General features: G+C 40.7%; 1 protein-coding gene across 2 annotated transcripts; it reads right to left on the bottom strand.

Annotated features, from left to right (window-relative positions):
• Window positions 1–827: 827 nt before the first annotated feature.
• On the bottom strand, window positions 828–9,466 carry LOC145457329 (uncharacterized). 2 transcript variants are annotated; one of them, XM_080335523.1, is made up of 5 exons: window positions 9,331–9,466; window positions 9,132–9,270; window positions 4,731–7,921; window positions 2,865–3,029; window positions 828–1,549 (listed from the first exon to the last, which is right to left on the bottom strand). In XM_080335523.1, the coding sequence occupies exons 3-5, from the start codon at window positions 5,089–5,091 to the stop codon at window positions 1,023–1,025; spliced, it is 1,053 nt and encodes a 350-aa protein (XP_080191649.1). In that variant the 5' UTR covers window positions 5,092–7,921; window positions 9,132–9,270; window positions 9,331–9,466; the 3' UTR covers window positions 828–1,022. The 2 variants fall into 2 exon arrangements, with proteins under 2 accessions (XP_080191649.1, XP_080191648.1); XM_080335522.1 differs by having other exon boundaries at window positions 4,731–9,270.
• Between the last annotated feature and the right edge of the window lie 8,651 nt (window positions 9,467–18,117).

The following is an 18,117-nucleotide window of genomic DNA, read 5'->3' as shown; positions in this document are numbered from 1 at the left end:
CGGTCTGTTCGTATTCCTGAGATATTTCAAACCATTTTTATTGTAAATTTGTTTTATAGTTTGGTACCTCTGTCTACTGATTCAGTCGCATTCTTGATCAGATATCCCTATAACCTGTCACAAAAAAACTATTGTAAAATCTGGCAAGTGGTTTTCGGGATTCTGGTAAAAATTCTAAACTGAAAAATATCATGATGCCCTTGCTGTTTTTTGTGTTTCACCTGAACATATATAATTCCCGAGAATTCTATTAGAATCACAGTGGTCAATCGAGCAGTATCACAACAATAAAATGTGACAAGAAGAAGGCGCGGCGCTGTGGAACAATACTATACCCTGCTACACATCCATGAGTATATAAGCGCATGAACTATATATTCGTTCGATTTAAATCATACAGAGCGTTGGTAAAGGTTAGCACTGCGCAATGTAGCCACTGAGCCGTCTAAGAAACAAAGGTGCGTTTCTGCTAGAATAATCTATTGCTACTATGACAACGTAAGCTGCATGCGATCGTTTCGTTTGCGGTCATTTACTTGTGATGTATCATTGGAGGATCAGTGAAACGTACAATCAGTGAATGACTAGTTGCTCTCACAAGTGACACCGGCGTATCGCGAACAACCGCTATATACAATACATAAGATAAGGTGATTTAATCGACACCATTTATACCTAATGAATTGAAATTGACTCGTAAAGTTTGCTCCGAGTCACAAGTTAATCCACATTTCTGAAGTGTCGAGTCAAGTCAAGTCAATTTTACAAAGTGACTTGAGTCATGGCAACACTGCATCCAATAATACAGCACAATGTACAATGCGATACACATAACACAATATGATGTAATTAGCTGAAAGAGGAAGATATCGAGACGAAATTATGCATCGATCCAAAGCTTGGTATATAGTATCAACCCCAGCGTTACAGCGTTACTGGTATTCTGATATTGGTACGCGTCTTTCGCTGAGGTTTTTAGGATCCTTTTTTGATAAGACGCCGCGTCACTACATCACATCGATTTACATACTTGTAGTTGCTGATTTCGGTACACTGGCCATAGGATCCCCATCTTGTTTTGCGTCTTTGGTGAAAACGGTCCGGCACGGACACAACATATCCCGCCAATCCTTGAGACTCAACACGATCGCTACGGTGTTAAATATCGCGTTGATGTTGTAGCTAAAATGGCGCGCTTTCGTTGCGTCGATGATGTGAGAAGTGAGATGAATCGAAATCCCGTCAGTTAGCACGCACAGGAAGGACAGAACAACGCATTTCACGACCACTTGTATGAGACTGTCCTGTGTTTTGCTGAACTGCGGAGGCTTACCATCTTGATTGCTTGCTTCCTGTTTCTGTTGAGGTAGTTTTGTCTTGATCACGTGTCGTATGAGAGGGTAGACGTACAGGCCCACTAGTATGATGTGGAGTGTGGTGCTTCCCGCCACGAACAGATTCCCGTTTACTTTGCCGGCCAGCTTGTTCACGGAGCTGCATTTAGCCTTGGTCGGGTTGTATATGTAGCGCCGCCATCCCAGAATGATTACTGCACACGAGGGATGAGATAAAACAGGATATTAATCCATTCATAACAATTAAAGTGTCACAAAGACAGTTTCAACTCAAATTCCAAAATATAATGCTCATTTCAAGATGTATGCGATGATTTGGTGCGGATAATTAACCACATTTGAAGGCGGAAACTGCAGATATCAGCAATTGCCTGGCGCTATCTATAAGCTGGGCAGGGAAAATTCTAGTACCCGAATGATTCAATTATGAATCGAGAATTAGGATCAAGCATTACTCATTATGCCGTCACTATAGCATCAATGTGGAAAGTTCCAGTGTATCAGCATCAGAGCCGATGGGACAATAGTATCGAAACTATAATTTTCGGTTACAATTCCAGTACTCAAAGAACAACTCTCACTATACTCGATACAAATCATTACGATTAATACTCGCTTTAGTTTAGAGTACTACGATCAACTGAGCCCTAGTTATTAGATGCCCCGTGCCAAATGCTTAAGGTCAGTATGTGGGCTGTGGACAAAATGGTGTGCGGGTGATCTCGAAGTGTTACGCGACTTTCGCGTTGGCATAACAACAACTTCTCATTGTTAATTTATCCAGTCAAAGCTTTTCGACAGAGTTACGTCGGTAGCCTTAACATCAATAATACGGTGGATTAAATTCGAAATGTGAAGTCAAAAGAATCACAAACTGTACAACAGTGGGTACAATGTCTGTGTATGTGTAATTGTGCATGTGCAGACAGCTGGCTATGGCTAAAGCGGTGGTTCTCAACCTTTTTATCTTCGCGGACCCCTTTTGAAAAGTCACGGACCCCCGCGGACCCCCAAAATGTTAGAGCAAATCTAGCTCAATTATCGTGTAGGCTAATGATAAACAGCAGCAAAATGTCTTTTCTTCAAAATAACATCATACTATTTATTTAGAAATTGGGTAGACTTTATTTGAAAGCGATTTCTCTAGCAGTGTAGCGGCATTTCTTAAATACGTGATTGTGTCTCGAAAATCCGCGTCTTCGATTTGATATGAACGAGTGCCGAAAATCCATTTCCGCTAGGGCTAGGCGGCTATAGGTACATGATGAGTCATATGTAACCATCATAAATTTCAGTTACTAATTTAGTGCTATTAGATTGAAAGAAAGGAATATCGCGTAGTAATTTCAGACGAAGCGGGACGATCCTCCAGTAAGCCTACTGGTTGATATTTACGATGTATGTTGGCGCCAACCTTTCTTATAACCCACATTGAGTCAACGAGGATGATCGTGTGATCATTAATCCCGAAAGATGATACGTTGTGTCTAAAATTCCCCGAACACCTACCATTCATCGACACGCAGAGCACGGCAATAAGACCCACAGCGAACCAGCTCACTATCTTTATAAACTTATTAACCGGAAGTCGCAGTCTTGGATTTTGATACAGTGCTCGATGGCGAAGCCACAGAAATAGATACACAGCCGTATCCTTTCCAATCAACCAGCAAGCTGCAAAATTACAGTACATGCTGTAGGCATACTAGGCATCACAGAACATATCTACCTAGATAGATTCGAGTATAGAAATAATTAATAAGAAAAAATGTCGTTTCGCATTCCAGATAGGCAATACTTCAACTATAAAGTGCTCACGCAGGCATCATTTTATGTTGGCTACCAGACGCGTGCTTAAAGTTTGGGGGTATAGTGTTGAGCCCAAAGTCTCCCACATACTATTATCGCAGTGATTGCTAGCTTGTGCCAAACAGTTGTAGTCGGACAAAATCATTTAATACCAATTATAATCTACGGTTGTGTGAAAATCGAATGATTTCAAAATAAAGTAATTGATTCGGTACAATTGATGCCACTGAAAGTTTTCCTTCATCTTAGTGTCTCCTACTTACGACTACACTGTATTGTGCGCTTTGCAAAGGCAGCAATAATGGTTCGTTAGGAAATGATCGATGAATTTGTGAGCAGGAAATATCATCAAATTATAAACAACCGTTAGGATAATCGAAACTGATCCGACCAATAGGTATGTAGAGTTTGAACTAGCGCCAGACCTCACATGTAAAAATATCAAGATATGATAAAGAATGTCGAGCAACGTTTCCAATACCAATCAAAAAGGTGGAGTTCGTAGGGAAAATTCTGGAAAAAACATTCTTAAAGCAGCAATTCAGCATGTTTCAGATGGCTGGTGTAAGATTTTAGAAATTAATACAACGTATGGCATCAAAGTCTTGTTAAGCGTAAATGCAACTAACTCGAAAAAAGAGTATATTTCGGCAATTTAGCGTCCTCGGATAAATCCACCCAAAAGAGGATACATGGTAAGCCTCAGGTTAGAACGAACGGTGTTTTGAAACAATTTGTTTTAAAACATGTTTTAAACAGTGTTTTAAACAAATGCCTTTTTTAAAAAACAATTTGTGTTTTTTTTCAGACATTGTCTAATTATGCCATAATTGTGTAAATACTTCCGAAAAACATGTAGCATGAGCCTACGGACGATTTACACCCAATATATTCGATGTATCCGATGTGGGGTAGCAGGAACCCTCGAACTCGTCGTCGGTTCAACAGTCAAAGCATGTAGATATATATCATCGGTGCGGAATGGGTGTTCTGATGATGAAGAACGCCGACCGTAAAATTGCTGCATAACGATGTAGTCCTGGTTAAAGATAGTTTTGGTCTATATAGGGCAGTGGTCGGAAGGCCTTTTCACCGAAGGAGTCATATTTACCCTATATTTTCAATGGTCAATGTCAAAACACCGAGATTTCACAACTGAATATTCGTGATGTCGTGGCTTAAAAAACAAAACAAAAACAATAAAAACATGCTTTAAACAAGCGCCATGTTTTAAACATGTTAGTTTTAAATTGAAATTTGTTTTTAATGCAAACCTAGGTAGGCCTAACACATCGACATTGCGCAACTGCACAATGTGAATTGAGAGGGAGAGTCCATGATGCCATCCCAATGACCAAGCACCAAAAACTTCGCTATGGATTTTGTAAGTTAAACAAGGCAAGGCAAATTAATTTGAAATCGGAACGGAAATAGCAACGTGATGTACCGATACCTGAACTAAGACAACGCAAACGAAAAGAGAGGTAGCGGCAATGTGCCGATGACACGCGCCTTGCCAATTTTCTACACTGTATGAGAATAGTAATACAATATCCCAACACTCACCTCCCAAATTCTTCAAGAAAGTACACGGAACACTGCTCATTTTTTGCGCTTTGTAGTAGGCTATGTCATTAGTTGACCGCATCAAACAGAACCACGCACTGAGAATGCACAGAATTCTCAACCATTCTCCTATTCTTGATTTTCGAGCCGTGGCCTTTTCGGAACGCCGGAAGGACCATTCGTAACACAACAAACTCACGAAGAGGTAGAATGACAGGACTACTGCGACGATCAGCAATGCGTCCATAGCGCGATCGGAAGGTGTTCCGGGGTTGAAATGGTCGTAGAAAGTCGCGCTAGGCATTGTCGTATTTGTCCGCGACGAAGAGTGGTCACTTGCGTTTGCGGTAGCATTCTCCATATTCGGTCAGCTTGTTGATCTTCCAGTTACGAATGTAACATAAAATTCCACGTAAAATGTTATAGGCCTAGTATCTCATAAAAAAGGCATAAACATGACTCACTCTCCTGCAAGGGTTACCAACCTTCTTATTGCTCCAACACAAATTTCTATTTGAAAATGTTCCGCGACCCTCCTCTAAATGTGGGATGATGGTTACTAAAAAAGGTAAACATCTTCGTCCATACCTACTCATGACCTATGTGGGAAGCTCGCGACTATTTCGTGGTGATAGCAATCATGTTAGCACGCTGTTGATTCAAATGCTCATTTATTCAATTCATGCACATGCACAAGGCAGCATCAGTGTGGTGGTTGCTGTTGCATATTGGCGAAAATTTGGTTTGTTTGTCGCTGTCAGTTGCCGGAGCACTCCTTAAATCTGGCTCTACTATTAGTTGTATTTTAGTTATTTCGCTTCAGTTCTTTCTCGCTCAATCTTCAGTGTAGTTTCTAGACACCATTCACACGCTACGTAGTGCTTTGAAATCAAGCTTCGACTGATACCTTGTTTGCCGGCTTCGCAATCCTTGAAATTAGTTTTCCTATATTTTGAAAAAGGAACTAAAATTGTTCTGAAATGGGCCCTGTATAGTATCCGTTAAATTGGTATACTCGTAAAAGTCATTTGTATTTAATTGTCGTAACTGTGACCCAAGAGAAAAGGCGAACGATCGCAGGTTGGGAACCCTTCTGTACTGCTTTTGAGTTATCCTAGACTTCCTGATTCTCATATGCGTCGTGAACGTTTCCATTGGCAAGTGCTGGAGGACAGAGAAGATATCCCTTTAAATGTGACTGAATGTGCAATTATGCAAATAGATGTGCGCATTTTAAACCGTCTTCCGACTGACATAAATGCAAATGCTGATATAGCCAACTTAACTAAGCTACGATCAATGAATGTGTTGGATCAGCTCTGCGATTGGCAAATTTTGCGTTTGTCAAGCTATAAAGGATTTTGTAGTTGTTTAGAAACATCTTACACATGCTTCCGGTCTGACATAAATGAAGTTTCTAATATAGCGCGACGATGGAACTTCCTTTAAGTAACGCACAATGCATGTATTTGTTCAGCTTCGCGATTGGTAAATTCACTGTTTTGCAAGCTATAAAGGCTTTCTAGTAATTTTTAAACATAAATGAGGTATTTTCGAGCTGCAAGGGACCATTTACCTGCTCTCATATGAAGCAGCATTTCGAAATGAGATATGAACTATTTGAGCATTGGTCACTGAATCCGTGATCCATGTCAGTATTGCATACTCACAGATGTAACGATGCGTCGTGACTGTCTGTGTCAAATACTGCTCAAATATACAAGCAAGGGAATACCAGGCTTAAGAAAAATTAGAACACGAGACATGTGAAAACTATATCATGACATTGACATTGAAATACTACTCATACATACAGCAAACATTAACATTAGCAACGAATGTCGGAATGATCCGGAGCTGGTACCGCAGCACTTTGTGTAACCAATCATGCTCCGGAACTGTTATCCACTGACTTAATAGGCCCAAATATGTCGCAGATCTGATATCGGCGCAGTCTAAATGGAGTCAGACATATCCTGTATATTACATCTGAATGGGAAACGTGCCGAGGCACACTCTGGACTTGATATCTACGTTGTATGTGTTCATATATAGATGAATGGATGGATACTTTACGGTAACTGAAGCCCATTTATGTGTGTACTGTACACTGTACATTGCTGAAACTATATCAGGGATATCTAGAACTAGTTCTACATATCCCTGAACTATATGAACCTATTGGACAACAGAGGTACGTCAATGAGTAATTGAACCATGTAGAGTAGACTGCAGAGACTTTGTATGGTAGCGTGTTGGAAAATAAGAGAACCTGGTATCTATACACGGATTGAGCTAAATGTGCTTTGGTCGTGTGGATCGTCTGCATGATGAAACAGAATGCTCGATCGGATCTGGTAGGTAACATCTTTCAGACGATCCCTTTTCGTGGAGTCACATGCTGTACAAATGGGGGTTCAGTCTACACTGTTCCGTCTGCATTCCAGTGAGGATGGGCGATTGTTTAGGGAAGAAAGAAAGCGTGGTCCAGTTAAAGTCGATGTTCGGAACAATTATAGTTGATACCGCGGGTCAAAGTCGATTTGGTGGCAGTGTTCATACTGTAAATGGCTGCCCCAATTCCGTTGTGCGCGAAAGCGTAAATAGGTCACTCTCGAAGTAGTCTCAAGCGTGTCGCCACAAGCAGTCTGCGACGCACGTGTTCTCAGAGCCCGCATATTGAAGTCGGCACGCTCGCGCTTCAGTCGTAAGATAGACAATTGGCTCCATTTCGCTTCATTTATTATTTCTATTTCTTATTGAACCGCAGTATCATTGAACCTGGTAAATCTACAAGTTTCTGACCACTAATTACTACTATTTGGCTGTTCTGTGCTAGTAAAGAAAGCTCCTTGGATCTGCGTGTGTGATCAGGATTGCAAGAGTATACTCAGAGCGGTCAATAGTCAGTGACTAGTGCGTACAACGGGAACTGTAGCTGTAGCGTCGACTCCAATCAAGCATTATACCAGCGTGTCTTGCAACAAGTCGTTGCAGCGACCGCTACACATACCATTGAGATACGCAGAAATCGTGAAGTAGTCAAGTAAGAGCTCGCAGTTAAGTCCTTCTCCTCCACATTCTCTCATTATCCAGAGGCTATAGTTATCGATGATCTGTTCTCTCGTTGAAACCAACATGGATTCTACTTTCGTTTTACTTGCATGTAAAACATCCCCTCTTTAGGTGGCCTGAAAATATCAGTTCTGTCTCAGCTGTGAGATTCCATTTGTCATGATATTGATCTACATCTAGTACTTACATTTACGATTCAACATGTGTACAGTTGACGTCGTATAGCCCAGCATAACATGTATGCACGACACGGCAATAATTTCTCTATTATAGTACCTGCTCTCGCGTGAAGCAGAATCACAGACACACCTTGGAATCGCCTCCAAATATCCACTATAAGTGGTGTTACACGGTGCTAAGCCGTTGTATTGAATAAGATACAATGAATACACAATAAATTTGCATATCTGCAGAATACGTAGCGCTGTACAAATTAATCGTGCCCGCCCTGTAATATCAGTCATATCTATTCAAAGTTCGCAATCGAGCAATGCCACAACAATAATACATGTCAAGAATAAGTACGAAAGATGCTGTAGGAAATGATTAATTGCGAGCAGATTGTGGGCTTATACTATACTATACACTACTTTTTCCGTTCTCATGTCAGAATCAAATCAAAATCAAATAAAAAATTGTTCGGCCTGTTGATAGTGTTTCCAGGTAGAATTTGCTGGGCATGATATAATTTTTTTCGGCTGGAAAACTACGTGCGGGTTAACTTACAATACGATAATTGAATACAACACAATGTACAATGCGATATACACAGAACACAATGTAGTACAATGAGGAAGAGGATGTTATCGAGACGACAATATGTTGCGCATCAATCCAAAGCCTGGTATATAATATCAACCCCAGACGTAACAAGGTCTTTCGCCGGGCTTTTTTTGGGACATTTTTGATAAGACGCCGCGTCACTACATCACATCGATTTACATACTTGTAGTTGCTGATTTCGGTACACTGGCGATACGAACCCCATCTTGTTTTGCTTCTCTGACGAAAACGGCCCCACACGGACATAACATGTCCCGCCAATCCTTGAGACTCAACACGATCGCTACGGTGTTGAATATCGCATTCATATTGTAACTAAAATCGCGCACTTTCGTTGCGTCGGTGACGTAATGAATGAGATGAATCGAAATCCCGTCAGTTATCACGCACAGGAAGGACAGGATAACGCATTTCACAACTACTTGTAGGAGACCGCTCTGTCCTTTGCTGGACCGCGGGGGCTTACGACCTTGGTCGCTTACTTGCTGCCTCTACTTAGGTAGTTTTATGTTGATCACATGTCGTATGAGAGGGTAGACGTACATGCCCACGAGTATGATGTGGAGTATGCTACTCCCCGCTATGAACAGAATCCCGTTTATTTCTCCGATCCGCCTGTCCACGTCGCTGCATTCGGCCATTGTCGGGTCGTAGATGTAGCGCCGCCATCCCAGAATGAATACTGAACACGAGGGATTAGATAAAACAAGACATTGATCCATTCATAACAATCAAAGTGTACCAAAGCAGTTTCAACTCATATTCCGAAGTAGAATGCTCATTTCAAGATGTTTTGTTAAGGCGAATTAGCGATGATTGAATGCGGATAACCACATCTAGAGGCGCCGCAATGCAGATGTCAGCAACCGGTGAATTCTAGACCCGAGTGATTCGTTTCGGAATCGAAAATTTAAATTGATTGTCACTCATTATGCCGTCACAACGACCTCAATGTGAAAAGTGCCCGCTTATGCCGGTGCATTTTATGCGAGAGCTCTGAAAATAATGTCAGTTTTACATCACATTAGCGATACTTCGGTATTTTTTCAACAATACTTATTTCGTTGAACTTACCGGCAATGACACTGGGTTGATCACACCTGTTTCGCATGTTGTGAATTTTGATTCGAGTGATTCGACCAAACGTGGTTTCAAGGCTGTCGCGGTGGTATAATATCGAAAGTATAATTATCGGTGGTAATTCTAGTATATACAAAAACGACGACAATACACGACACCAATCATTACGATTAATACTCGATTGTGTATAAAGAGTACTATAGAATCAACATGGTCCTAGTTATAAGATATCACGTGTCCAGTATGCTTAATTAAGGAATGTATGCGGGATAAATGGTGGACTGGGGATATTGAACTGTTATACAACTTTTGCGTTGTCATAATGTATGTTAGAACACTGTAGCACCAACCAACGGAATTGTTTAATCATTGATATACAAACGACCCATAATGCATTATACAACAACTTCACAATGGTGATTTATTGAGTCAAAGCTATACGAGTACGACAAATTCTCATCAGTAGCGAACATAAATAATACGGTGGGTTAAATTTGAAATGAGAATTCAAAATACTGACAAACTATACAATAATAGGTACAATGACTGTGTAAGTGTGTATGCGCAATTGTACATGTGCTGTGCACTGTGCAGACAGATAAATATGTCTACAGCGTATACATGCAAATCATCCACCACCGCCAGAGAATTAACGTCGATGTCCATATTTCTACCATGGGTCAGTGAATAAGATATAAGATGATCCCATAACCACGTATATCCCAGTCATAATGTGATAGACGCTCTAGACCAGTGGTTATTGAAATTTTGAGACCGTGACATAAATAAGCGGTTTATCTTTATCAGCGCCTCGTGAGTAGTTATGTAGATCGGTCGTGAGCGGCTATGGGGTTCTTATGGGTGCGGCGGTGATTCGCCTGGAAACTCGTGGTGGTGACTCGCCTTTTCAGACCCCCCCTCTCGGCGGTGATTCGCCATGTGTTCTTATGGGTGCGGTCGTGACTCGCCTTTTTTGCTATAGGCTGCGGTCGTGATTCGCCGTGAAAACTCGTGGTCGTGACTCGCCTTTTTTGCTATAGGCTGCGGTGGTGATTCGCCTGTCGTGTATTCTTACGGGATCTCTGGTGATTCTCTATGTGTTCTTATGGGTGCGGTCGTGATTCGCACTTTCAGACATCTCTCGCGCGATGTTGAATAGTCACCAACAATAACCGCGCAAACGGAAACGTGGCTTGCAAGAGGATTAAGCAGTGCGACCTATATTTCGAATGACCTGTGCGCTGAATTATTTCTCGTCCAGCCGCTACTATCGAATATTACACTATTCCGTTCAGTGCGAAATAGTTTGATCGTAAATTATAATATAGGATGTCGCAGTTTAGTCGTGTCAGATGACCGATCGTGTTCTCTTTTCTCGCTATTGATTGCTACCTGAATAATACTTTCGGCTTATTCGCTGTTTCGCACCTACAGAATATTCTGCTGTTCACAGTCGCAACAAGAATCACAAGTATACACATTTACACATTCGTTTATTACTCTGAAATCAAACTCTTCACAAAAGCACGTACAAGCGTATCATTCACTTTTTTATCATCGCCAAAATTATCCAAGTATTCCTTGGTTGAAAACCCTTGAGCTCTTTTTATCAAGAATGCGATAGCATGATCTCCACACACATCCGAAGTTTTACTCTGTAACTGTTTGCCAGTCACAGAAAATTCATCCGGCTCCAGGAATTCGATTATCTGAGGTTTAAGTGGTCCGAAGCCTAGCGAATCATGAAAATGAGTATCGTCATCTCTGTATATACACACCCAGTGAGATCCAGGCAAACTCGATTCATCGTAATTAATGACGATAGCGAATTTTCCGCTAGTTGGTTTCTTTGGCAATTGATCTACTGGAGAAGTTCCTAGATATAGACTTTTTGTGTCGGGATGGTTATATAGAATATCATTGATCTCAGACGTATTCATATTTCGACGACTTGTCTTTTTTGATTCAACTGTAGAAGATGTTGAAACTCCTTCAAACATAACAAGGTTACGGAGGTTGGTAAAGGTTTCGATGTAGTCAAAACCAGATGCACAGTTCCTGTCTTATGAAGTTGATAACATCCCAAACTATTATCGGGTGTCAAATCAAACACAAAAAGAGTGTACCCATTGGCATAATCTTTGCGTGAAATATTTAAAGGTGCCTCGGATTCCCAGCGACCTGTCTGAGAGAATAGTGTCATATAACCTTCGAGTCCGCCATGTTTATCAAAATCGAAATGAAATTCGCGTCCGTTAATTTGACGCCCGTCCACACTTAACGAAAGATTTTGAACATCAAAGTGTTTAAAGTTGAATGGATTTTTGGCTCGAACACCGTTAAATGTCGTGGTCTCGACTAATCCAATTACGATCTTCTTTGGCATGGTGCCGCTAACTAACTCTCTATCAATTTTCGATAAACCCGCGGCGAATGTATGAGTCGACATTTGTAAGCGTATCCAGGGGTACTTGGCAGTATTCTTCTGTAATACAGACTTGTGTGCTAAGCTTACACTTTCAGCGATCTTCATCTGTTTGACATACACCTCCATTTCGAGTATAACAATTTGTACATCTTCCGCGTCACCAAGCAGACAGAAATTATCTTCGTTACGTGTAAATTTTAATTTCATGTCGACATTATCCAACATACATCTAGACTGTTCAAAAAGACCCATTCGAATTTTTCCGATCAACTCTAACGGAGTGCTGTTTTTTGTAAGGTCTTTTCGTTTAACATATCCAGTATTCGCTGCACCAAGAACATCCATAGATCCAGCGACATCTTTATAAAAACCTTGTCCTTGCACAAAACTCTCCGAGGCACCATGTGTATCATTCAACAACCGAGAGATATAAGCTTTGTACGCATGACAATTATCGGAATTTGTGATAACCTCATTTGAAATAGTTACATCAATTTGTTTGAAAAGAGAATCCAACATGTTATTGACCAGGCCCACTTGTGTATCGTTTGCTAAATCAGTTCCATCGCGTTTAGTGAGCTTCAAACGTAATCTCAAGAACGTGTTTTGTAGATCCATATATCGATCCGTCCTTGGTAATTGTACTTCCATGACATTACCTAAACTATGGGGTTTGACGACGACATATTGCGATTCCTCAATACTGGTTTGCGTGTGGGGTATACTAAATATGTTTAATCCGGAGTTATGACATTCTCGGGAACCTGCGTGCATCAACATAGTTCTTAGTCGAATATATCCTGTTGTTTACGACGACGTTTGGATGAAGTGTTCTTTGACTTTGTTTTTTTCCTTTTTATAGCTTTTGGGGTTAAAATTTTATCAATCACTCGACCGCCAGCTTGTTTACTTCTCTTGACAACACTAGACTTGATCGAGTTACCCCGTAATAGATCTCTCGCTATTTCACCTCCAGTCCGTAACAATTGACCACCGGCGTATTTCGCAATAGGTGTCACTAAACGACCGAGTGATTTAAACAAACTCCCAATACCGGAACCGGCTTGAACTCCACCGCTAAAATATCCATAACCATCACCTGTCTGGTTATAATGACGATGGACAGAATGATGATCGCACGTGAAAACAACTTTCATAATCGCTTCCTAATGTTAAATGTAGCTTGCAATGAACGACTTATTATATTTATAGGTTCCCCAAACTCATCCCTGAGGTAAAGACATACAGAATCTACAACATCTTTTGAAACAGGGAAATAATACGGATTTGTCGCTACCCAATTATGCGTGACATCACCAGGTGTCAGCGGTATAACTCGTAATAAACGCGCTAACGTATCTCCAAGTAAGTGAGGGTGAATAATATCACAATACACAAACAAATATTGACCAATCACCGGTTCGGTTAAAGAGAAATCGATCTCCATGAGGGCTAATTCACAATATCTCGTCGGGATGTTGTTGATGGTGAGTAGTCTGTGTTCAAAATCAACACCAAGCATAGAGGTGGTTAACGTCACTATTTTCATCGTGCGTGGAGTGTCAATGTGGTCTCTACATCATGTACTAACTGACCGTATTGGTCCCGGATGGTGATTTTTATATCGCGGACGTGGTTAATCGACACTGGAAAATAAAACGGTTTTTCATATACAACTTCTTGTCTCATACACGTCTCGTTATTTACTTGGATCACACGCAGCAATTGACTCATGTAATCACCCACCGGATGATGTCGTAGTACATTCATATACACAAAAAGATATCTGAGGTGGGGTTGAGTTGGTTTAGGTTTGATCGATGTGACATTACATACTGGTGTCGACACTTGATCAACTACACTGAAATAATTCGTGAATATATCCGTGGGGTGGAGTGTGATACGTTTCGAGTAACGAATTCGGAAAAGTTCATCGTTGATTCTTTCGGTGAAACAGTGTTTGAAACTTTCAGATAATATTCTTCGCGTCAACTCGAGGTTGTTTGCATAATTCCCAAGTGGTGTTAGGTACGCTTCTACTATTCGATCTTTCTCATTATGTAGCTCCCAGAGTGCTTGATCACGATTGATTATAACTCGATCAAGAGATTCACTGACAAAACTCATATCCACCAACGCAAGCTCATTACAAATAATTTCATTCGGTAACACCACCGAGAATTCGCCTTTGGTGCCAGACAACGTGATGTAACTCATATTGAATCAACAGCTCTACGACGGAAGCGTAGGGTTACTGTCACTGGTGCTTTTCGAAATTTAATGGGGTTACCTGCCGCATCACGTAGATAAATTCGTATCGTTCTAAAGTTGTTTCTCGCTAAAGCAAAGAAGTATGGTTTTGAGAATATGTTGATTTGGTTTTCATTCGGTTTAGCGGTTACAGTAACCACCCGTAAAAGTTGTTGCAGCTTGTTACCGTGTGGTCTTGGTTGTATCAGATCACAATACACATAAACCTTATCAATCCGTTCCAATTTTATCGCGGGTGTAAAGATAAATTCTACCACTCCGCGGCGACGAGATACAACGCGTCTAAATGTTATTGTATCCAACACAGAACCAAGTGGTATCAATCCGTAAGGTTCGGGTGAATCATGTGTGGTAGGGGGTATGTGTTTGACGCTAGAGTCTGCGGTATCGGTATTTATGGGCACACCCCGCTTGTATCTTTTTTTACTCGTGACTAATCTTCTGAATGTGATTCTAAAGTCTCCGAATCCTTGTAAAATGAAAATGTCCCCCATGTAATATTTCTCGTACGATTCTAACATTTCACCGATGCTGTAATACGAGCCTTCGGGAATATAATACCGATCGGTGTATCCATTCGCATCGACAAATCCAAAACCGATACTTTTCGCTGTCACTTCAATTCGCGGTTGAAAATCATTGGGGAAGGTTAGCTCACATAATCCCAGCTCATGGCGACTCATTTCTAATTCTTTGTAAAGTTCCGTTTGAAAATCTGTGCTAGTATTCGGAAATTTATCCAAACTCGCATTCGAAGGTAGAGTCAACAACATTTTATTGTTTCTTTCAACATATACGGTGAGGTGATGGATTCGGTAATAAATACCCAAGTGAAGAAGACAGTAGCGTTAAATATATTTCACGATCCACCCCGACAGAAATTTGATATAACGAAAACACGATTACACACACTAACATACAAATCTGTACAATAAACACAATCTGGTTTTTCAGACTGTTCGAGACTTGACCCATGCGAGATGAGACGGAATCAGAATCCATAGTTTGGTCGAACAACATTTTCAGCGTCTATTTATACAAATCCGAGACCCATGAATTAAATTTAGATGGGTAACCCAACCATTTTACAAGATATTGCGTTTTCTTTCCTTTCCCGCGAGTAGACAGGATTTTCTCGATATTATAAATATTATTATTTTTAGTTATTGGTTGTAATTCTTCACGTTGGAAGCGACCGTCTATAACTTCACCGTGGTAGTCTTTCAATTGATAAGTAGGAGGGTCACCTTTACGACATTGAGATACGAAAAAGATTTCTTCGCTCCAACTCGCCAAGGCACTTTTCACGAAATTACCACGTGATTTCGAAATCCTGACGGGTGTGCCGATAGTTAGTTTGGGTTTTTTAGGGGTTATGTCACCGTATAACCTATGGAAAATTTGTTCTTGATTTGAATAATTAACATCCGCTGGAGGGCACCCTATAGCCACGTGAAAAGTAGTGTTATACCCCTGGCATATCTCGGACAGGACATCGACATAATTCAAAGTCTTATTATGTGTGAAATAACGGTATAACACTTGCTTCACAGTACGAATAGCACGCTCGCATATCGATGCTTTCAGTTCACTATTTGTATGAAAATGTCGCACATTGTTCTCTTTTAAGAAAGTCTGAAACGCACGATTAGTAAACTCAGAACCTTGATCACTTTGAATAACATGAGGTATACGATCCTTAAATATTTCCTTGAATCCGCGAATAATACCTTGCGAGGTTTTGTTTTTGAGTGGATACAGATATAAAAATCGGCTGAAACAATCGATCGTCACCAACACATATTTAAAATTATCGTTTTCTTTTGAAAGATTTTGCATATGCATGAGATCGGTTTGATACTGAACACCGAGACCGGACGTAATCACTCTAGGTCTCTTAAATTTCTTTCGATAGGGAAAATGTTTTGTGTACGCATCCTTGCTCGAAAGAAACTCCTTGACTTTGGCTCTATTCCGCCCTCTAGAGAATACGTATGCACCGCGGTAACTACCAGGTAGCCCTGGTGTGAAATACTTAGTATGGCTCCCATCCGTATCGTCTCGGGGTCTTGGGTGTACGACCACTTTTCGTCTTGGCATGTTGAGTCTTTACTTTGCTTCGTTGGCTACTCGGTGAGTGGGGTTTAGGAATCCTTGATGGCTCACCCTTGATCAGGCGTCGCAGCGCGTCCAACTCACTAGCCGAAAATAGATTCCTTTGTTCTGATATATCGATTTTCATCGGTTGATTCAATGTGTCGTGTTTTGTTTGATAACGATTTAGTGCGTCGTTATATAAGGCTAATTTTCGTTCTTGGGGTATGTTCATCTGTAATATGTCGCTCATACATTTGTCGATATCCAAATTCAATTTCTGAACTTCAACCTCATTGATCGGATTCGGATTTATGAAGATTTTTTCAAAAGAAGTCATTTTTTGAAAAGATTACCGAGTAAACCAGTGACGACGGGTAGGATGCTTGATAATAGAGTCATAAACATACCCCCATTCTGGTTGACCATACGTTTTTATGTCGAATAGGGATGTCTTTCCTGACAAGTCGACGTAAACTACATTTATGAGCTGATAGTCGCTTTCTTTTATACTTTGAAAGAGGGATGTTGCCGTTCAAAATGTTCTTTGTACAATCACATATACACTCGATCAATTCTTTGCTGGCTCCTGATATAATTTGCTTGCGTATCTCGGGTTTACTTTTATGTAGGAACTCTAGTGTGGGTATATGCCGCCGTGTCCGAGCTGGTACCTTGGTCATTTTGAGTTTAAAGTCGTCTCCGCACTTGGCTATTTATACCATCGGGCTATAAACCACCATGGTTTCACCAGGAAAGATATTGGTCATAACGCGTCGATTTTCAGGTGCTTCTTGTGTGAGATCAAGGAATAAATAACTATGAGGTTGTCTAGCAGCGTCACGATAAGCCTCTGTTAAAAATCTAGAGTTTGGGTACATTTGTCGACCAAGAAAACTGATCTGCTGTTGGTCGCGCGGATTCTTGAAAATCACCATATACGAGCTTGAAAGACTCAAGTCACGTGCTCCTTTACCCTTGTGATACAGGTTCTGCGTGATATAGCATATTGATTTGGCCGAATGATGAGAAAATCTTGTAAAGTAGTCTGCAATTTTCGCGGTCTCAGTCATGAAATCATCCACTATAATCAACGTGTCTTCAGAGCAAACCTTCAACTCTTCTAAAATATCTAGACCAGCGTGGAATTCTACGTTATGCATCGTCTTGAAAACCTCCTGATAATTATTGTAACAATATACGACCCTGGACACACTAGGTTTAATCATTGATGTCGCATGTCTAATCAACTTTGCAACAAAAGTAGTCTTCCCACTTCTTGAAGGACCACTCACAATACACGCGAATGGGTGGATCAATTCCATCATTTGTTGTTTATTGAAAACTAGATAAAGCACATGTGTTTATATATCATCAAGATTGGGAATATCCACTGTTGTAGTCATCTTGTTCTAGTGGAATATATAAACCCAGTAGAGTTCGATTTGACAATTTTCCACGGGTTATGAAATCTTCATCTGGCCCTCGTCGTCAGTGGAAGTTGTAGTGTTACGAACGCTTTATTCCAGTTGTCAAGCAGCTGATCCCAATCTGTAAAATAATAAATCACATAAGAGGATTCATAATACGAGAGGATTCATAGCGCTTTAAAATATAGTATTTCTATAACAAACTATAGACCTCACCGCGGAGCAC

Source organism: Botryllus schlosseri, chromosome 15 (assembly GCF_051294905.1).
Source record: "Botryllus schlosseri isolate E-star chromosome 15, Bs_hap1, whole genome shotgun sequence".
NCBI classification, from domain to species: Eukaryota; Metazoa; Chordata; class Ascidiacea; order Stolidobranchia; family Styelidae; genus Botryllus; species Botryllus schlosseri.
The sequence above is the reverse complement of the archived record's forward strand: the minus strand, read 5'-3'. Positions and strand labels throughout refer to the sequence as shown.